Source organism: Pelodiscus sinensis, chromosome 11 (genome assembly GCF_052426305.1).
Source record: "Pelodiscus sinensis isolate ZL-2025 chromosome 11, ASM5242630v1, whole genome shotgun sequence".
In the NCBI taxonomy this organism is placed as follows: Eukaryota; Metazoa; Chordata; order Testudines; family Trionychidae; genus Pelodiscus; species Pelodiscus sinensis.
This window is the reverse complement of record NC_143062.1, coordinates 11,225,571-11,239,733: the sequence shown is the minus strand read 5'-3', so window position 1 is coordinate 11,239,733 and position 14,163 is coordinate 11,225,571. Positions and strand designations below refer to the sequence as shown.

General features: G+C 44.5%; 1 protein-coding gene across 11 annotated transcripts in view; it reads left to right on the top strand.

The window, feature by feature from the left end:
• Positions 1-14,163, top strand: part of LOC102453268 (inter-alpha-trypsin inhibitor heavy chain H4) — a 55,271-nt gene that overhangs the window by 31,631 nt on the left and 9,477 nt on the right. The window contains exons 16-20 of one of the 11 annotated variants that reach the window (XM_006127583.5): positions 3,569-3,607; positions 5,736-5,771; positions 9,623-9,667; positions 10,670-10,705; positions 13,778-13,885. In XM_006127583.5, coding sequence (XP_006127645.2) covers positions 3,569-3,607; positions 5,736-5,771; positions 9,623-9,667; positions 10,670-10,705; positions 13,778-13,885 — 264 coding nt within the window. Of the gene's footprint in view, positions 1-3,568; positions 3,608-5,732; positions 5,772-9,622; positions 9,668-10,669; positions 10,706-13,777; positions 13,886-14,163 lie in introns of all 11 variants that reach the window. The other 10 variants (XM_006127582.5, XM_075939375.2, XM_006127584.5 and 7 more) reach the window with 10 other exon arrangements.

The following is a 14,163-nucleotide window of genomic DNA, read 5'->3' as shown; positions in this document are numbered from 1 at the left end:
CACTCAGAACTGCCATGGGCTCCTGGCAGGACAAGAGGAGGCTTCCTGTGCGCCCCTCAAGGCCCTGATTGGCCTGGTGGTGAGGGAGCACAGGAAGTCTCCTTCAACCACCAGAGGCATGGGTGCCTAGTGGGAACTTGGGGAGGGGTGAAAGGGGGTGGGGAAGCCCAGAAGCATCCTGGCCCCGCCTCTTCTGTTTGAGTCCCCGCCCTTTCCAGAGCAGCCCAGGGCCACTTCAAAAAATTTTGAAGTAGCCCACCCCTAAGCTAGAATTTTATGAGCAAGACACAAGAAGCAGTAGCGGCTCGAGGAGAGCTGCTGGCAACTGGCTCCCTAGGCGGAATGCGCGATTGGCACCCCTGCCTCCATAGCCCTCAATGGCATGACGTCATCATTGGGCGCCGTATTAAACGCGGTGCCCTAGGCAACTGCCAAGGTTGCCTACATCCACGAGCCGCCCTTGACAAGAAGTAATTCTTCTGTTCTGCTCTACACCGATTAGGCCTCAACTGAAGTATTGTACCAACGAAGGCACATTTCAGGAAGAAGGTGGACAAACTGGAGAAGGTGCAGAGAAGACCAACAAAAATGTTTAAAGGTGTAGAAAACATGGCCTACCAGAGAAAATTGAAAGAACTGGGTTTGTTTCATTTAGATGAGAGAAGACTCAGAGGGGACATAACAGCTTTCAACTATCTAAAAGTGTGTTTCAGGGAGGGAGAAAAATTATTCTCCTTATCCGCTGAGGATAGGACAAGAAACAATGGGCTTAAACTGCAACAAGGGAGACTTAAGTTGGACATTAGGAAAAACTTCCTGTCAGGGTAGTTAAGCACTGGAATACATTGCCTAGGAAAGTTTTGGTCTCCTTCCCTGGAAGTTTTTAGGTTTTGGTCTCCGTCCCTGACAAACACCTGTCAGGGATGGTCTAGATCAGGGGTCTCAAACTTCATTGCACCGCAACCCTCTTCTGAGACCAAAAGTTACTACACAGCCCCAGGGGTAGGATGGGACAGAGCCTGTCCACTGCCCCCAAGGGGGAGGTGGCAAAGCTGAAGTCCAAGGGTTTCAGCCTCAGCCATAGGGCCTATAACTCATAGCACTGACACGTCAGGCTTCAGCATCAGCCTTGGGAGGTGAGACTAAGACCCAGGGGCGGGGCAGAGGAGGGGAGGGAGATTCTGACTTTCCGCTGAGCCTTCAGCTTTGACTCTTGCAAGTCTAACATCAGCCCCGGTGGGCCCATTAAAACAGGATCACAACCCACTTTGGGGTCCTGGCCAGTGTTCCCTCTAAGATTTTTCATCCATGAGCGGACTGCGTTTTGTCTTGTGCATAAATATTAAGGTCATGCCACACTATATATATATATATAAATAAAAATGAAATGTTATGGAAGAAAGACGCTAAAACTGCCCTTTCCCAGTCACAAAGAATCAAATGAACTGTTAAATCAGCGCTTTCAGTCATGCATCTTTATTATGATGGCTGACCCCAAGTGCCAATGTCCTGTCTTTGTCCCACAATCTGCTTTTTGACACCCCTGCACTATGTGATTTGTCACCACACACACCATGGAAGGCCTGACCATCATTCTGAAGGAAATGGGGGATTTGTAACAAAAGAGCCTGTAAATAATGAATGGTTGTGGTTGTAGCAGGTACGTTAACAATCCCAATTAAGATGAAGCTAACTACAGCCGGTCCCCGAGTTACTAACAGGTTATGGACCAAACACTTGGCCATAACTCGAAATGTTCATAAGTCGGACCCCATTGAATTACATTGTGACCACACTGTTCGTAAGCGCGGTCGCATTCATAACTCGGGGATCACCTTTACAATTGCTTAATGGGAGATTTGGTCGTAAATGCGAACGATCGTAAATCAACAGTTCATAAATCGAACACAGTGGCTGTGTTGCTAAAATACAGAAGTTATTAAAGCCCAGATCAAAAGATCTCAGCTGGGTAAAAAAAGAACCAACCTTGGTCAAAACTTAAATATAAAAATGACTAGCAGTTTAGATAGGTAAGCAACTTAAACGAGTCATTTGTTCATAACTTGCCATTTATGCTCACACCCCCTTCCTCCTCCCAAAGCTCTTTGAAAGTCTAAAATCATTTTAAAAACAAAAAAGTTTGAAACTTCAGCTAGTAAAAGGTAAACCAAGAAAGTTTAAAATATTTAGTCTCTCATAATAAACATAACAAATGATCTGGTAGCACTAACAAAACATTTTTATTTTGGGTCTGCACATCCTAAAAACAAAACTTCGGTCATCTGAAGAAGTGGGCTGTGCCCATGAAAGCTCATGATACCATCTACATGTTTTGTTAGTCTACAAAGTGCTACCAGACCATATGTTGTTTTTTCCGTACAGATTAACTCCGCTACCCTGTGAAGCTTCCATAATAAACATAACAAGGGAACTCAGATTTTCAAAAATAACTTACAAAAAATTATATCTATAAAATAAATCAGCTTTTTAAAAATTCCACTAAAAATTCATTCAAATATTTTATTAAAAGGTTGCAAAACTGACAGCTAGTCTTTATCTGGCAGTGAGAATCTACTGACTGCCTTCACTTTGTAAACTAACTCTTCAAGTATACTGATGCTTTCACAATGTTTAATTTTTTTTCTTATGTGATTAATATTAAACATAAAATAAAGTGAAAATAAAAAGAGAAATCCAAAATAAATACCGTGAATCACTTTGTCAAAAATAAAGCAACTAAAACAATAAAAATTGCCATTAAAATAAAAATTTTAAAATAAATTATAGGTATTCCTATAAAATACAAAAAAAGTTTACTTAAAATTTTTTAAAAGCTCAAAAAAAGCCACTAGCTGAGTTGTTTAAAAATAAAAACCAGCCTAGCAGGTGCACGCATGCACAAAGTCAATAACGCCCAACTATTGAACTCCTATTCAAAATAGAGATGTGAATGGTTAACATAACCTTCACTGGGTGATGCTTAATATTTACGGTCAACAGGCAGGTTGGTCCTGTGCTTTGTGGGGCCTGGAGGAACAACTGCCCGCAACGTGGCTCATGCTCTGACTCTGGCTCTAGTTGGGGGTGCCGGAGGAGCAGCCACCCGCCATGTGGCCCACAGCAGCTCCAGCCCTGGGGAAGGACTGAAGCTGGGGCCAGAGCCCTGCCTTGGAGCAGCGGAGCAGCCACAGCAGCTCTTCTGAGGAAGTGGGCGGGTGGTCAATGTTTCGTGAACGCTCAGTCAGGTGCACCTTAGAGGGAACCTTGGTCCTGACCCACAGTTTGACAACCACTAGTCTAGATAACACTAGACCTGTCTAGATGACCCCTGGAGGTTCCTTCCCATCCTATGATTCTGTTAATGAAACATTTCTTTTAGATTTTAATTACATAACTTAAGACTCATAAAGGTAAATAGCCCCCCCAGCCTTAACCCTGCTCTTGCATAATGCACAAGGACCTTCATTTGGGAATAAAATAATCCCACACCCACCTTCAGTTCCAGTTCTAAAACTGATCCGAAGGAATGCAGAATTCTTTTACATGATTGAAACGTTTTCTCTTCCAGTAAGAAGTGATGTACATTTTCATGATTCTGCAATAACCGGTAAGTGAATGTATAGCTTCTAATTCAATTTTTTGTTTCTTTGTTGGTTTGTTTGGGTAATTTAGAGATCAAGACCTATGGTATGAGCAGCACTCTAGCAGTTCTAAACCCCAGAGCCACTGAAGTAGCTGAGTGACTCTCAAAGCCACAGCAACTCAAGTTAAAGACACTGATACAGAATGTGAGGAGGCGCTAGAGTACATTTAGCTCCCTAAAACCAGCAACTGCACTGTTGTTCTACATCAGTAGTCACCAAGCAGTAGATCTACTGGTAGATCTTGGAGTCTCTGACAGCTGACCCTGACAGGTTTGGCCAAGGGGCTACTAAGCTCAGTATGTCAGCTGCTAATTCCTTCACTGCAGCACACCTCCTGCCCCTTGCCTTAGAGCTGTCTCCTGGTCACCCCTTCCCACCCCCCAGCCTCCGGCTTGCTGTGCAGGGCAGGGGAGGAAGCAGAGGGGGTGCTTATGTCAGAGTGCCCCCCTCCATTCTCCACAGAATGGACGGGGGCACAACAGGGCTTGGGAAGGAGGGATTTTGCTGTCTGATTTGGAAGTGATGCAGGGCCAGGGCAGAGGTAAGCCTGCATTAGCCCCACTGCATCACTACCCAGGAGCCACCTCAGATAAGCAGTGCCCAGCTGGAGCCAGCTCCAAACTCCTGCCTCAGTCATGACCCCCCCCTCAGCACCCCAAGCTACCTCCCCAGCCCTGAGCCCCCTGGACCCAAACTCCCTTAGGGTATGTCTACACTACCCCGCTAGTTCGAACTAGGGTGGTAATGTAGGCATACCGCACTTGCAAATGAAGCCCGGGATTTGAATTTCCCGGGCTTCATTTGCATAAGCCGGCCGGCGCCATTTTTAAATGCCGGCTTGTTCGAACCCCGTGCCGCACAGCTACACGCGGCACGGGCTAGATAGTTCGAACTAGCAAGCCATTCCGAACTATCTGTACGCCTCGTGGAGGGAGGGAGGGAGGTGTGCCAGAAGGGTTGATATGGTGGTGACTGAGGTATCATAGGTCAAATCTGGAGGATGTATTAAATTGGATTGTAGTGTGAGTCCTCTGTACTGCAAAACTATGGCTTCTCCCAGCACTTTCACAATGATGATGTAAATGCACAGTCTCAGAGGGGGAGCCATGTTAGTCTTTAACTTTAAAAACAAGAGTAAGAAGGGAAGAGTGAGGGGGGATTTGAGAGCAGCCTTTAACTTCCTGAGGGAAGGTTCCAAAGAGGCTGGAGAAAGACTCTTCACAGTAGTGACGGATGGCAGAACAAGGAGCAATGGTCTCAAGTTAGAGTGGGGGAGCTCTAGGTTGGATATTAGGAAAAATGATTTCGCTAGGAGGGTGGTGAAGCACTGGGATGGGTTCCCTAGGGAAGTGGTGGAATCTCCTAGAGGTTTTTAAGTCTCTGTGTGCACACAGCTCTGTGCATGCACGGCTCAGGCTCTGGCCTGGCTGGGGCCACCAGAGGAGCAGCTGCCCCCCCCCCCCCATGCAGCTTGAGCTCTGGCCCCAGCCAGGGCACTGGAGGAGCAGCCTCCTGCAACAAGGCTCATGTTCTGACTCTGGCTCCCGCTGGGGCCGCCGGAGAAGTAACCACCTGCCATGTGGACCGCAGCAGCTCCAGCCCTGCAGAACGGCTGAAGCTGGGGCCAGAGCCGTGTAGTGCCTGCCCGCTGCTCCTGGAGTGGGGCAGCTGCCCGCCACGCAGCCCCGCCCTTGAGCAGCCGAGCAGTCACTGCAGCTCTTCTGAGGAAGTGGGCGGGTGGTCAATGTTTTGTGCACACCCACTCAGGTGCACCTTCGAGGGAACCCCAGTCCTGACCCAGTTTGACAACCACTAGTCTAGATAACACTAGACCTGTCTAGATGACCCCTGGAAGTCCCTTCTCATCCTATGATTCTGTTAATGAAATATTTCTTTTAGATTTTAATTACATAAGTTAAGAAACATAAAGGTAAATAGCTCCCCCAGCCATTAACCCTGCTCTTGCATAATGCACAAGGACCTTCATTTGGGAATAAAATAATCCCACGCCCACCTTCAGTTCCAGTTCTAAAATTGATCCGAAGGAATGCAGAATTCTTTTACATGATTGAAACTTTTCTTCTCCAGTAGGAAGGACTATATATGAAAGTGCTTCTGCAACAAAATGTAAGTGAATTTATAGCTTCTAATTTGCTCTTTTTGGTAATTTAAAGATCAAGACCTATGGTATGATCAGCACCCTAAGCAGTTCTAAACCCCAGAGCCACTGAAGTAGCTGAGTGACCCCCAAAGCCACAGCAGCTCAAGTTAAAGACATTGATACAAAATGTGAGAAGGAACTAGAGTACATTTAGGTCCCTAAAACCGAAAACTGCACCATTGTTCTACATCCTGCAAGAGGCTGAATGCCTTCAACTTTAAAGGTACATCTAGACTACACTAGACTTTCAAAAGAGGATATAAAAATTCGGTGGGAATTTGCATATCTTCATTCGAGCTCACTTTCGAACGCGGCACTTTAGAAAGTGAAAATAATCTAGACATGGCTTTGTCTGCAAACCCCTCCCCGTTTGTCAACAAGCCATGTAAACCTCATTTTTTAAGGAAAAGGAGCTAGTTGACAAACGGGGGATTTTGCCGACAAAGCCATGTCTAGATTACTTTCACTTTCAAAAGTGCCGCTTTTCAACGTGAGCTCCAAAGTTGATATGCAAATTTCCACGGAATTTGTATATCCTCCTTCGAAAGTCTAGTGTAGTCTAGACATAGCCTCAGCGTGGTCCATGAGGCTGCAGGGAATTCAGATCTATGTAATATGCTTTGTAAGATCATGACTCAAAAGCCAGAAGTGTCAGCATGCATTCACGGGGGCATCTGAGGCTATGTCTACACTACGTTTTTTTTGCGGAAGAGCAATGTAAATGGATCTTGTGCAAAACGGAAATGTCCACACTGCATGTTTTTGCACAAAAATGGATCGGAAGAGACAATGCAAATGAAGTGTGAGAAAATGCTAATCAGCGCTTCATTTGCATTGCCCTTCCACACACACAAAAAAGTAGTGTAGACATAGCCTGAAAGTTTGACTGCAAGAGTACTGTACAGTTAAAGTATGGACATGTGCAGGAGTTGGAGAGATTTTCTCATGGAAACTGTTAGCTTCATTTATAATAATTTGCATTGGGTGGCTCAGATTTTTATCTTAGTTTCTCTGGTGTAAATCCAGGGAAACTTCAGGTACTTCAGCAGTATAATTGAAACCTGTTTATATGATGATGAAAGCCCATGGTGGGAGGGAGGGAGCATGCTCTACAAGGGTTGATATGATGGTGACTGAGGTATCATAGGTCAAATTTGGAACATGTATTAAATTTGATATAGTGTGAGCCCTTAGCACCTCAACACTATGGCTTCTCCCAGCACTTTCACAATGATGTTGTAAATACACAGTCTCAGAGGGGGAGCCATGTTAGTCTATAACAGTGTTTCTTAAACTTTTTGAGTCCACGGAACACCAAACAATAATATGCTTTTATGCGGAACACCTATGAATATTTTCTTCATAAAATGTTAGATGAAAAATATATTAAAACAAAGAAGAAGTCGCGGCACACCTGCGAGTTGTTTACAGAACACCAGTTGTTCTGCAAGTTGTCCACGGAACATAGTTTAAGAAACACTGGTCTATAACTTTAAAAACGAGTGAGAAGAGAACAAGAAGAGAAGAGTGTGGGGGGATTTGATAGCAGCCTTTAACTTCCTGAGGGAAGGTTCTAAAGAGGCTGGAGAAATGCTGTTCTCAGTAGTGACGGATGGCAGAACAAGGAGCAATGGTCTCAAGTTGCAGTGCGGGAGGTCTAGGTTGGATATTAGAAAAACTATTTCCCTAGGAGGGTGGTGAAGCACTGGAATGGGTTACGTAGGGAAGTGGTAGAATCACCACCCCTAGAGGTTTTTAAGTCTCGGCTTGAGAAAGCCCTGGCCAGGTTGATTTATCATAGAACCATAGAATCATAGAACCATAGAACTGGAAGAGACCTCAGAAGGTCATCCAGTCCAGCCCGCTGCTCTAGGCAGGACCAATTCCAACTAAATCAACCCGGCCAGGGCTTTGTCAAGCCAAGACTTAAACACCTCTAGGGATGGAGACTCCACTACTTCCCTAGGTAACCCATTCCAGTGCTTCACCACCCTACTAGTGAAATAGTTTTTCCTAATATCCAACCCGGACCTCTCCTACCACAACTTGAGACCATTGTTCCTTGTTCTGCCATCTGTCACCACTGAGAACAGCCTCTCTCCATCCTCTTTGGAACCTCCCTTCAGGAAGTTGAAGGCTGCTATCAAATCCCCCATCACTCCTCGCTTCTGCAGGCTAAACAGACCCAACTCCGTCAGCCTCTATTCATAAGTCATATGCTCCAGCCCCCTAATCATTCTGATTGCCCTCCGCTGGACCCTCTCCAATGCATCCACATCCTTTTTGTAGTGGGGGGCCCAGAACTGGACACAGTACTCCAGATGTGGCCTCACCAAAGCCGAATACAGGGGAATAATGACATCTCTGGATCTGCTGTCAATGCTCCTCTTAATGCAACCTAATATGCCATTAGCCTTCTTGGCTACAAGGGCACACTGTTGACTCATATCCAGCTTCTCATCCACTGTAACCCACAGGTCCTTTTCTGCAGAACTACTCCTTAACTGGTTGGTCCCCAGCTTGTAACTATGCTTGGGATTCTTCCATCCTAAGTGCAGGACTCTACACTTGTCCTTGTTGAACCTCATCAGATTTCTTGTGGCCCAATCCTCCAATTTGTCTAAGTCACTCTGGACCCTATCTCTGCCCTCAGGCATATCTACCTCTCCCCCTAGCTTAGTGTCATCTGCAAACTTGCTGAGGGTGCAATCCATCCCCTCATCCAAGTCATTAATAAAGATATTGAACAAAACCTGTCCTAGAACTGAACCTTGGGGCACTCCGCTAGAAACCGACCGCCATCCTGACATCGAGTCATTGATCATTACCAGTTAGGCCCGGCCTTCTAGCCATCTTTCTATCCATCTTACCGTCCATTTATCCAATCCACATTTCCTTAACATGCTGGCAAGAATATTGTGGGAGACCGTAACAAAAGCCTTGCTAAAGTCAAGGTATATAACGTCCACTGACTTTCCCATGTCCACCGAGCCAGTTACCTCATCATAGAAGCTAATCAGATTGGTCAGGCACGACTTGCCCTTTGTGAATCCATGCTGACTTTTCCTAATCACTTTGGGTATGTCTACACTACCACCCTAGTTCGAACTAGGGTGGTAATGTAGGCATACCGCACTTGCAAATGAAGCCCGGGATTTGAATTTCCCGGGCTTCATTTGCATAAGCGCCATTTTTAAATCCCGGCTTGTTCAAACCCCGTGCCGCGCGGCTACACGCGGCACGGGCTAGATAGTTCTAACTGGCAAGCCATTCCGAACTATCTGTACACCTCGTGGACAGTGATGATTTGAAAGCACAATCACTGTCCATGAGCTCTAATCGTAGTGGATTCAGCTACTTGTTTTTATCAGTGATCCTCCTTTCTATGTTTTCTATGTGGCATGCTCTGTCCTTAGAGCCACGGCTCAGCAGATGTGGTGCACTTTTGCTGTGCTTGGAGTGGGGTCATGGTTCAAGGACGTAGTCAAGGGGCTGCGTGGATGGCGGATCCACTGGCCATTTCTCTATTTGGGGAGAGGAGGGAGCAAGAGCTGCAAATGCTATTGCAGATTGAGAGCTGTAGTCACAGGCATGGCCCAGCCCCAGTGCTGCCCTGTGGGCTGGAGAGGGGAAAGAATACATCTCTTTTCCCTGAGAAACCCTCTCCACAATATAGGCCAAGTGCATAACCAGACGATGGAGAGAGAGGGGAATGTGGGCAACCATACACAGAAAATTGACAAACTATTCACTTTATAATATTAATTTCAGTTTCTAAACAATCTTCTAAATGTTGGTCTCTTCTTTCAAATATTAGTCCGTAAGCCCGACTCTTTTAGGAGAAGAAAACCATTACCAGGGGGTAAGTTGTAAGAATTCACTTACATTGTGAATTTTGGGGTATGGGAATGACTCTGAATGAATAAAACAGTGCGTGAGATTTCATTTCTAACCTTCAAGGCTGAGGAGAGTCTTTGCCAGGCCTGGGGGGGAGGGGGAGGATGTCGCTTGGGTCCCCGAAAGGGGTGGGGCCTTGGGTAGAAGGGCGGGGCTGGGGGCTAGCCTCCCCCAACTAGCCCATCAGTGCCTCCCGGGACTCCAGCAGTGATTTAAAGGGCCTAGGGTTCCCGTCATGGCAGCTACCAAAGTGATGGTGGCTGCAGCAGTGGCTGCTGGTAGCCACAGGTCCCTTTGAATCGCTGGGCCGTGGGGCTACTGTCCCTTTCATCTCCTCCTCTTCCCCCCCGGCAGCCTTGCTAGTCATTGAACTAATCTATCCCAAGTTGGCAGAGGCCAAAATGTACTATCATCTGGTAACTGTTCTGTTTCTGTACATGTATTTATTTGCTGGTCAATCAGTCTAAATCTTAGCAAGGAGCAATCACAAAAAAACCACCATCATAACTGGCAATAATTGAAAACTGTGGACTTCGCCCCAATGGAGACTAAAAGACTTGAGCATACATGAACACTGCACCATCTTCTCATCTCTACCTGTGCTCTGCCCAAGTTAGGGTGATACACTCTACTAAGGCAGATTATTATGCTGGTGTCTGTGCCGTTCCTCTTTTGTGAATAAACAACTTAAATTTGCAGGTCTGTCAATTCAGGACTGTTCACCAGGACTACATGGAACCAGCACAAATTAAATGTTTCCAACACCTTTCTGACAGGGTTATATTCTAATGTGATATTTTGTTTTTCTTAGGCCATATGGTGGCATTCAATTTTAAACAGAATTCACTTGAAATCCATGGAGAATTCTGCTTAAAAATTTGTGCCACCCTATTGTCTTTCATTAACTATTTGAAATGAAAAATAAAATGTTTTGTTGAAATATTGGTCTAAAGTTTAAATATTTTAGTTTACAGTGCTCTTGTATTTTCGCCAGAGCATCTTGGTGAGTAATATATGTCATATTATCATTTTAAAACTCTAAGGCTGCGTCTAGACTGGCATGATTTTCCGCAAATGCTTTTAACTGAAAAGTTTTCCGTTTAAAGCATTTGCGGAAAAGAGCATCTAGATTGGCACAGATGCTTTTTGCAGAAAAGCGTCCGTGCCTATCTAGACGCGCTTTTGCGCAAAAAAGTCCCGATTGCCATATTTGCAATCGGGGCTTTTTTGCGCAAAACAAGTCTGAGTTGTTTACACCCTTTTGCGCAAAAGGACTTTTGCCCGAACAGGAGCAGCATAGTATTTCCGCAAGAAGCACTGATTTCTTACATGAGATCGTCAGTGTTCTTGCGGAAATTCAAGCGGCCAGTGTAGACAGCTGGCAAGTTTTTTCACTTTTGCGGAAAAACTTGCCAGTCTAGACACAGCCTAAATGTTGACAGAACTCCATAATGTGAAAATACTAAGAAATACATCTGTTGAATAGACACCTTGATAATACCAGGAAAACAAAGTGATTTTGCTTTTATTTAGCATATATAATATAAAACATTTCTCCTGAAAATGACAAAGATCATTACAAATAGTAAGTAAATGAATGTTCACTACATCCCTAAGATAATGTTAAGTAGTATCGAGGGCAGCCTGTGGCTATAGGCCAACTCAGCTGTCGCTTAGGGCGCCGCCTTCAATGGCACCCGATGATGATGTCACCCCCATTGTTGGCTGCGCAGGCAGGGACGCCGATCGCGCATTCTGCCTGGGGCCAGCTGCCGCAGCCCACCTTCGGACGCTCCTGAGTAGTATTATTTCTTTTTTACATATGGGTTAACTGAGGCTAAGTCTACACTTAAGTCTACAGCTTTTTCTGATCACTTTTCCGGTACAGGTTTTTCCACCATTTGGCCCAGTCTAGAATGGCAGAAAAGCCTCCTCTTTCGGAGGAGCTCTTATTCCTCATAGAACGAGGTATATAGTGCTCCTCAAAAGAGCACATTTACTCTTCCGCAAAAAAAAAGTTGAAGAACAAACATGTTCCTTAGACGTGGCGGAGTTTTTCTGAGATACCTCCAGTATCCCAGAAAACCCCCCACAATGTAGATATACCCTGAGAGACAGAAAAGTTAAGAGGTTTGCCCCAAGTCAATCATTAAGCGAGGACCAAGAAGTCCTGACTTTTAGCTCTCTGTTCAAACCAGAGAATAATTTACCACTTCATATTTCTTCTTTTTATTCTTCATTGGTTATGCTAAGTATTCTTGAAACAGTGTCTCTGCTTACCCTTTTGGAATTTGATGCAGTTTCCTCTGCAGTCACATACATTTTGCCATTGATGTAAGTGAAAAGAAGAACCAGATCCTTTGTCCTTTCTGAAATAAAAAAAAAATACTTTTTCCCCCTTCCCTCAGTAAACCCATCTTCTAAAGCACACCTGGAATAAAGCAAGCTTCCATAGGAGTTGATAAAGTATAAGCACCCAAAAATCAGGAAATGACAAAGTTAAGGTTTAATGTAAAATTGCTAAATCTGTCCTATATATGCATGATGGTATGTTGCCTGATTCTGATCTTATTTCTACTGCTATATGTCAGGAGTGAGCTCAACTACATCAGTGTTAAAATTGGAGTAGGTGAGCAGAATCAGAAGCACAGTTTCTAATTATGTGATGTATTATTTCTAAAACAATGGATAGTAATATCATTCCATTTGCTCTCTTACACTGAGAGACTCAGTTTGGCTGTGCCTACACTGGCATGAATTTCCGGAACTGCTTAAAACAGAATAGTTTTCGTTATAAGTATTTCCGGAAAAAGAGCGTCTACATTGGCAGGCTGCTTTTCCGGAAAAGCCCTTTTTCCGGAAAAACATCTGTGGCCAATGTAGACGCGCTTTTCCGGAAAAGAGCCCCGATCGTCATTTTCGCGATCGGGGCTTTTTTCCGGAAAAGACTACTGAGCTGTCTACACTGGCCCTTTTCCGGAACAGTGTTCTGGAATAAGGACTTATGCCCGAGAGGGAGCAGCGTAGCTTTTCCGGAATAGCGGCTGATTTTGTACAGTAGAGCGTCGTTGCTTTTCCGGAAATTCAAGGGCCAGTGTAGACAGCTCGCAGCTTATTCCGGAAAAGCGGCTGATTTTCCGGAATAAGTGGCCCAGTGTAGACACAGCCTTTATGTATAAATGATCTGCATGAATTGTATCTTGAGTATGCACAGTGGTATGCAGAACATAAGATGCTACACACGCCCTTAAGGTTGTACAAAAAATGTGCAATTATATTTCCCCCAAAGTAAAAACTGCTCTAATTTACAGTTAAAGGTTACTTGATGTATTTCCAGTCCATGTAATCACTCAGCATCAAGGATATTACCAGTTAGGATGATATTAACATTCAGCCCAACTTTAGTGTATGTTCTTCACCATTCAAACATTGCAACACTCAACAACATGGTCAGTCTTATCAACTCCACAATTAACTCCCTTTCCATTCCCTGTCCAGTTAATCACGCCCAGTTCCTCAAACTTGCAATCAAACGTACAACTTGAACTTCACCATTGGCAAGATGCATGTGTCTTTCCCATTTTATTTTAAAATCTATAATGTGTTGTTTCTTTTAAAAAGAAAACAAAAGAAAAACCCCACATAAAATTAGAGCTATGATTAGGTGTCTGTGTGTGACATCAAAGAATTGGAGGTGTCCACTGAACTTGGAAATGGCAGAGATGCTCAATGACTTCTTTGTTTCGGTCTTTACTGAGAAGTCTGTAGGAATGCCTAACATAGTGAATGCTAGTGGAAAGGGGGTAATTTTAGAAGGTAAAATAAAAAAAGAACAAGTTAAAAATCACCTAGAAAAGTTAGATGCCTGCAAGTCACCAGGGCCTGATGAAATGCATCCTAGAATACTCAAGGAGCTGATAGAGGAGGTATCTGAGCCTCTAGTTCACATTCTAGAAGAGATTGAATCATCATACTAATGACTGACTCAACGCTACTAACACTTGCAATTTCAATGCTGTTTGAATTTTTTCTTAGAACTTTAAAGAGCTCTCAGTCTCTCTCTCTGTTTTTATAGAATATCCACATTTCATCTTGCAATTGCCCAGACAAAATGAAGTCATTTGTTTAAATATTGATGGACAACCGCAATCTTTCATAAACCTAATATCAGATCCCGAAAAAGGTGAGATTGTCTATATAATATAAAAAGTTAGCTACTGCTGCTCAGGAATATGCTAACTAGGGATATTAGGTAGTGATTAATCGAATAGTCATGTCACCACACAAAATATGACCGGTGACATGACTATTCTATAGTTCCCAAGGGCGGGGCCAGCCGCCAACGCACTCCTGGCCCCACTCCCAGGGAACCCTCTGCAACCCCATGCTGCTGCCCCTGGGGTGGGGTGGGGACAGGCAGTTCCATGGAGGGCTTAAAAGCTGGTTCCCCACGCATATCAG